Source organism: Tauraco erythrolophus, chromosome 9 (genome assembly GCF_009769465.1).
Source record: "Tauraco erythrolophus isolate bTauEry1 chromosome 9, bTauEry1.pri, whole genome shotgun sequence".
Taxonomy (NCBI): domain Eukaryota; kingdom Metazoa; phylum Chordata; class Aves; order Musophagiformes; family Musophagidae; genus Tauraco; species Tauraco erythrolophus.
Window position 1 is genome coordinate 15,365,001 of NC_141473.1, and position 6,155 is coordinate 15,371,155.

Genomic DNA, 6,155 nt, shown 5'->3' on the forward strand with positions numbered 1-6,155 from the left:
TAATTTGGGAGTCTGTGGAGGGCAGGAGGCGTCCCGTGCTGGCCCTGCCCGCCGCCCGGAGCACGGCCCCGGCAGCAGCGCTCGGAGCCGACTGGGAAGGGCTGTGGCTGGGTCAGCCCCAAAGGGCCCGATTCAGCGCTGTCACCGGCTCCCTACTTCTGCTGCGGGAAAAAAACAGAGAGAGAAAACGAATTAAAAATAAGGGTGAAAAAAAGCTATTTCCTAATTGCATCTAAAATTCGAGGGAGAGCAAACTTTGAGCAATAAATCTAGCCAGCTAGGTAATCCCAGGAAACGGCATCTTTAAAAATGCATGACAAATGAGGGGCACAAGCCGGCGCTTCATTTTTAAGCTAAAAAAAAAGACAAAGCTTTTGCTTTTCAGTATTCAAATTAAATAACCAAAATCCCGGCTATGTGAAAATAGGAGCGAGACAAATTAACACGCGGCAAATCTTCGAGAGGAGGCTTTATTTACTAACCCGCCTCAGCCACGTGTAGTAAACTTCTGCGGGTGCAAGGCGGCCCGGCATCTCTTCTCTTCGCACACAGAAGTCGATAGTTCAGAAGTCCAAATTAACTCCGGGCCTATTTTCCATACACCCAGCTACCCCTCCTTTTTTTTTTTTATTTCTTGGTTATATTGAATTGTAGTGTTCGCAGCCTCATTAAATCCATTCCAAGACAAAAGAATAAAAGACTGGGGGGAGGGAGGGGATAGGAGAGGCGGGGGAAGAGGAGAGGGAATGGGGGGGGGGGGGGGGGGGGGGGGAGGGGATGTAAAAAAAAAAAACCCAAACAGATAAAGAAAACAAATAAACCCCTTTAACTAGATCTTCACATAAATGTCACAGTTTCTCAGCATTTACGATTTGCCTGTTTAGCATAAAAACACTTAAGGACAAGATTGAAGGCTTTCCGAGAGATCTGGACAGAAGTCAAAGCTATCACTGGGAGGTAAAAAAAAAACAACCAAACCCACAATAAAACACAAAACAAAACCCCAAAAAACAAACAACAACAAAAAAAGAGGGAATGGCGGGGTAGGGGCGGGAGGTGGCGGAAAACAAGTACTCTTCCAAATAATACTAAAGAAAAGTGGATTTCATTGTAATTCATAGGCTTGTTCCAAATACCAAGAGAGAAAGAGAGAAGAATAGAAGCGCACAGATGCCCCGACGAAGGGAGAACAGCTCTGCTCCCATTGTTGTGGAGTTAAACAGTGGAAGGGAGGGTTAACCTAATCCATCAAATTGTCTGGAAATTGTGAAGAAAATTCAAAAACCATATGGTCTCCAAGCGCTCGCCTTCTCTCTGCTGCGGAGGGGCACGCTTGTTTCAGCATGGCGAACCGCAGGAGGCTGTATATGCTCCATTGTCGCTTGTCACTTCAGAGAAGAGGGCTCATTTGTCCCCAGTTTTCATGCTTTACGCTAAAAATTACAACCCCATCCATTCTCAAAGAGGAGAAAGATTTATTTAGCCTCGGAGAAACTGGACCGAAAAAAAAAATCCAACCCACAAACCAACCCTGTCTTATCTGGCCACTTCTCCGCTGAGCTCTGCCACTGTACACCAGATTTGTCTTTCTCACATAAATTTTGCAAAGAATAGGGAGAAACACGCGTTGCTCGACTCCAAAGGCAGGTCACGCTGCCAAGAGAAAACACATTCAGCAGAGCTTTAATTTTTGGGGGAAAAAAATAAAGAGGGATGAAAAAAAACAAATGAAAGCGAAAGGGGGGGAAATAAAACCTTTTCCTCCTCTGTCCCCGTAGGTGCCAGAGAGGCGAGGCTTTTGCCCAGCAGCGGGAGGTTTGGCGGAGGTAGCTCCCCCCGCTCACGCACCCCGCTCCTTTTGTCCAAATCGGTGATAACTACTTCTCCTCCGCTCGGATTATTTTTTTTCCCCCTTTTTTCCCTACCCGCGCCCCCCCTTTCCTGTCTAATTTCGGGCTGGAAATGCCCTGCTGGAAGCGGCAGCGGTGGTGGAGGCGGGGGGTGCCGATGGTCCCGCTCTCCCCGCCGCGCTCCCGCCGCCGCCGCGCATCCCCCGCGCCGGGGAAGCGCTCCCCTCACCTCCCGCCTTAGTTATCCGCCGGGTTCCGCCTCTGCGAAACCTCCACCTGGCATTAACCTTAAAAAAAAAAAAAAAGTGTAAAAATAATAAAGTCATACGGTTCTCGGTCGTGTGCTCCTTCCCCATCATTTTCTCACAGGTACCGCGGTGAAAGTAACTTTAAATGCAAACGGGATGGGGGGTTCGTGGGGGGTTTTTAGGCCTGTCGTAACCCCGGGCCGGCGGAGCGGTTTCTCTTTCACAAAGGAGGACGTTAAAAGTCTATTAAAATGGTAAAGATTTTATTGTATTGGAAAAAAGAGCTATCTGTACAATTCTAAGAGACAGTAAATAAAGCGACATTGTCCCTATCGGAACTTAAATAGCAGGCCTTTTAAAATTTGTACAATTAAAACAAAAAGAGGTCTTAAATCTGTACATTTTTTTTTTTAATTTATAGTGTAATATTTAAATGTATCGATCTTGGGATTTTTCCTTTTTTTTTTTTTTTCTTTCCGTAGCATGCAAAAATTCTAAAAAGAGTAAAAAATAATTCTAGGATTTTTTTTTCATTTTCTTTTTTTTTTTTTTTGCTACCACCTTCATATCAAAAATACGAAAGGCAGCTTTTTAATAAAAGCACAACAATAGCAGAAAATGGTAAAAATAGCTTTTAATTGGTAAAATGAGGCAGAAATTGCATTGGAGACAAATCTCTATGCTCTAGGAAAAAAAAGAAAGTATATATTTTTCAACTTGCATTATAACCCATCCCCAAGTTCCCAAGATTGCGAAGAAAAAAATATTTTTTAAAGGAAAAAAAAATTACTTCGTGCACATCTGAAACATGCAAGGAAAGGAAAGTGGCTAATTTTTGCCGTCGCCGTTTTGAGTCAAACTTAAATCTCCTCTAAAGTGTTTCGTTTCGGAAGTCTTTGAAAACAACTGCCTTCTCAAACATCTGTTGGAAGCAGAGTTTATTTCAAGGTTACGTGTCTCCCTTATAGATAAAATAATCGTCACTGATAGCTATTAAAAAAAATAATAATCAAAACCTCAAAAAGAAGGGGGAAGGAAAAAAAATCCAATATATACGTTTAAATATTTATACAGAAGCCGTCCGTAATTGCACCATTCCGAAGATGTGACAGGCGGAGGGATATCGACTATACCCTAAATTAATTTGAGAGTGTGTGTGTGGTGGGTTCTATTGCTTATTGCTCCGACCGGGGGGGAGCAGCCGCCTTGCCGTGCTGCCGGGGTCGGGATGGGGGGCCGGGGGTGCCAATTTGGAGCTGTCGGGGTTGGGGGGGGGAGGGAGCGGGACGGGGCGGGCGGGGGGTGGTGGTGATGAGGAAGGCCCGCCGGCCGCCCCTCAGTCATCCACGTCGATCTCCACGTCCTCCTCCTCCTCCTCCTCCTCCTCCTCGCTGTCCCGGCGGCTGCGGGGCCGCTCCGTGGGGGGCGAGGTGGGGCGGGGCGGCGGCGGGGCGCCGGGCTCCCGGGCGGCGGAGGGGGGCGGCGGCGGGGAGCCGGACCGCGCCTTGCCCCTTCCCTCGGCGCTGGGCTCCAGCTCGGCCAAGGCCACGATGTCCACGGCGGGGTTGGGGCCCAGCTTTTTGGCCGATTCCACGTCGGCCTTCATCTCCTCCAGGTCTCGCTTGAGCTTGGCGCGACGGTTCTGGAACCAGGTGATGACCTGGGCGTTGGTGAGCCCCAGCTGCTGGGCGATCTGGTCCCGGTCCGCCGGTGACAGGTATTTTTGGTAGAGGAACCGCTTCTCCAGCTCGTAGATCTGGTGGTTGGTGAAGGCCGTCCGCGACTTTCGACGCTTCTTCGGCGTTTGCCGCTGCCCGAAGATCGTCATCCCGTCCCTGCCTGCCGACGAGCCGCCAGATTGTCGCCGCTTTCCCCATGTCCCCCCAACCCGAGCCCCCCAGACCCCACGCCCCTGCCCCGTCGGTGTCGGGGGGGAAAGCGGCAGAGTCGCCGAGGGGAGGATGCCGCCGGGTACCGGCCGCCGGGGGACCCCCCGTCCCGCCCCGTGCTACACCCCGGGAGATGGGGGGGAAGGAGGGAGGGAAGGAAAACCAGGCCGTGGGGAGGAGCGGGGCACCCACCCGCGGGAGGATCCCCCCACTCTGCGAGGCGCTTACCTTCGGCCGCCTGCAGCACGCTGACTTCCAGTCCCTTGAAGGTCTTGCTGGCCAGCTCTTCCAGGGCGCAGAGGGGCGAGGTTTGGGAGAGCAGCGCCCGGCCGGAGAGGGGCAGCCCGGCCGGGGGGTGCTTCTCGGCGGCGGAGAGGAGGTGGGCCGTTCCGCAGAGGGTGTAACTCCTCCGCACCGAGGGCTTGTTGAGGATGTCCTCGATGCTGAAGGGAGTGAGGGGCTTGTTGGAGTTGGCCGGCGGTGGGAGGTGATCCAAGGGGCTCCGCCGCCGTTCTTCCCCCGAGGAGGGCTTGGCTTCTTCTTTGGAAGTCATGGTGGGGCCGGGCCGCGCGGGGCTGCCTTCCCCACCCGCGACGGGGATGCGCTGCCGCGGGGAGAAGCCCCCGGCGGGACCGCGGGGTGACGGCGGCGGAGACAGCGAGCAAAAGTTGAAGCCCACCTCCAACTCCGGCGGAGGAGCCCCGGGTCCTCCCGGGGAGAGCCACGTCGGGCGGCGGGCAGGGCGGGCAGGGCGGCGGGCTGCTGCCGGGAGCGGAGCTGCCGTCGGTCCCTCGCCGAGAGGTGGTCCTGCTGCACCGCTTGTCCCAGGGTTTTGGGTCGGGGATTTTTTTCCCCCCTTCTCTCTCTCTCTCTCTCTCTCTCCTCACTCTCCGCTCGCTCGCTCTCTCCTCTCTCTTCCTCTTCCCAGCTGCTATTTTAAGAAACACTCCAAATCGCAGCACTTTCGCTGCCCTCCTCCCCCAAAAGCAAACACCCCCCTCCCCAATAATTCAAAAAAAAAGAGGGAAAAAAGAGAAAAAATTAAAAAGACGACTTCGGAGAGGGGGAGAGCAGCCCTCGCACGGAGACCTCGGACCAGGGGGAAAGAGGCGAGAAGAGACGGGGTAATTGACTATTGCTAACAAGTTATTGTTGATTGGGAGGTAATCAATTATCTTCAATGACACTTTTCGCCCTCTCTCTCTCTCTCTCTCTCTCTCTCTCTCTCTGTCCAATGCAGGCTTTTGCAAGTTCGGAGACCCATTAATTAGGAGGCGGTATGGAGGTGGAGCCCAGTTGAATTATAATGCTGAATGCACTTGTCATATTCTGGCCCTGCTATTTGTTTGGACATATATATTTTTAAATTACATTACAACCAGCCTTTATTGCATCAGGATAATACAGTACAGTGAAAAATAATAATAAGAGAAAACAAAACAAAACGAAAAATATCTGGCGATATCTTTTTTTTTTTTCTTCCCCTCGAGATTTTTTTTTCTTCTATTTCTCCCTCCTGTTAATTTCGGCTATTAGTTTATTTAAAATGTCTCTCTCCGGTTCTACCCAGAGCCGTTCGATTTTTTAATGAGGGGAAGAAGGGGAGAGCCCGGTTCCAGGTAAGGCAGACCTTTCCTTTCCAATAAAATCCGAATGTTTCCGCCGAATTTGTCGTGCTCCTCTTTCCCAGTCCCCTGTGTCGGAGCAGGCTTCGGGGGCCGGGGTGGGGGCAGCTCGGCGGCGGGGCAGTGTCCCCCCGGGAAGGTGCCGATGCCTAGGGGTGCCCGCGGAGGGGCTGCGCGGCAGGGAGCGAGCCGGGATCGCTCCCGGGATGTCGGCGGCTTCTTCGGCTCCGTTGGCGCCGGGGGTGGCGAATGATCCCGACCGGGGCAGCGCGGGGAGAAGGGGCAGGCGGCGGCCGGGCTCAGCCGCCCAGCAGAGCGCCGTGTCGGGGCCGGAGAGGGCCGATTTCCAGTCTGAGGCCTTTTGCTGCCAGCCTGGGGGCGGCTCTGGAGGGGGGCAGCGGCGGCGGGGCTTGCTGCGCCCCCTACCCTCGGGGCAAACCCAGCCCGGTCCGACGCCGCCGTTGGCGGGGTCAGAACCGCTCCTTACAATTTTTACCGGGGCCACCAACCCGATTCGGTGTCGCCGCTGCGCAGGGCCGGAGC

At 53.1% G+C, this 6,155-nt stretch overlaps 1 protein-coding gene across 1 annotated transcript; it reads right to left on the reverse strand.

Moving 5' to 3' along the window:
* Positions 1–3,434: 3,434 nt before the first annotated feature.
* LBX1 (ladybird homeobox 1) lies at positions 3,435–4,540 on the reverse strand. Its single transcript, XM_086616847.1, has 2 exons — positions 4,216–4,540; positions 3,435–3,937 (listed from the first exon to the last, which is right to left on the reverse strand). Exons 1-2 carry the CDS (start codon positions 4,538–4,540, stop codon positions 3,435–3,437), a joined length of 828 nt encoding a protein of 275 aa, XP_086472973.1.
* Between the last annotated feature and the right edge of the window lie 1,615 nt (positions 4,541–6,155).

Excerpts from the sequence above, each read along its gene's own strand:
- LBX1 (XM_086616847.1), bottom strand. The coding sequence starts at position 4,540 with ATGACTTCCAAAGAAGAAGCCAAGCCCTCCTCGGGGGAAGAACGGCGG. Across the intron at positions 3,938-4,215 it reads CGTGCTGCAGGCGGCCGAAG|GCAGGGACGGGATGACGATC; the intron begins GTAAGCGCCTCG and ends GCTCGTCGGCAG.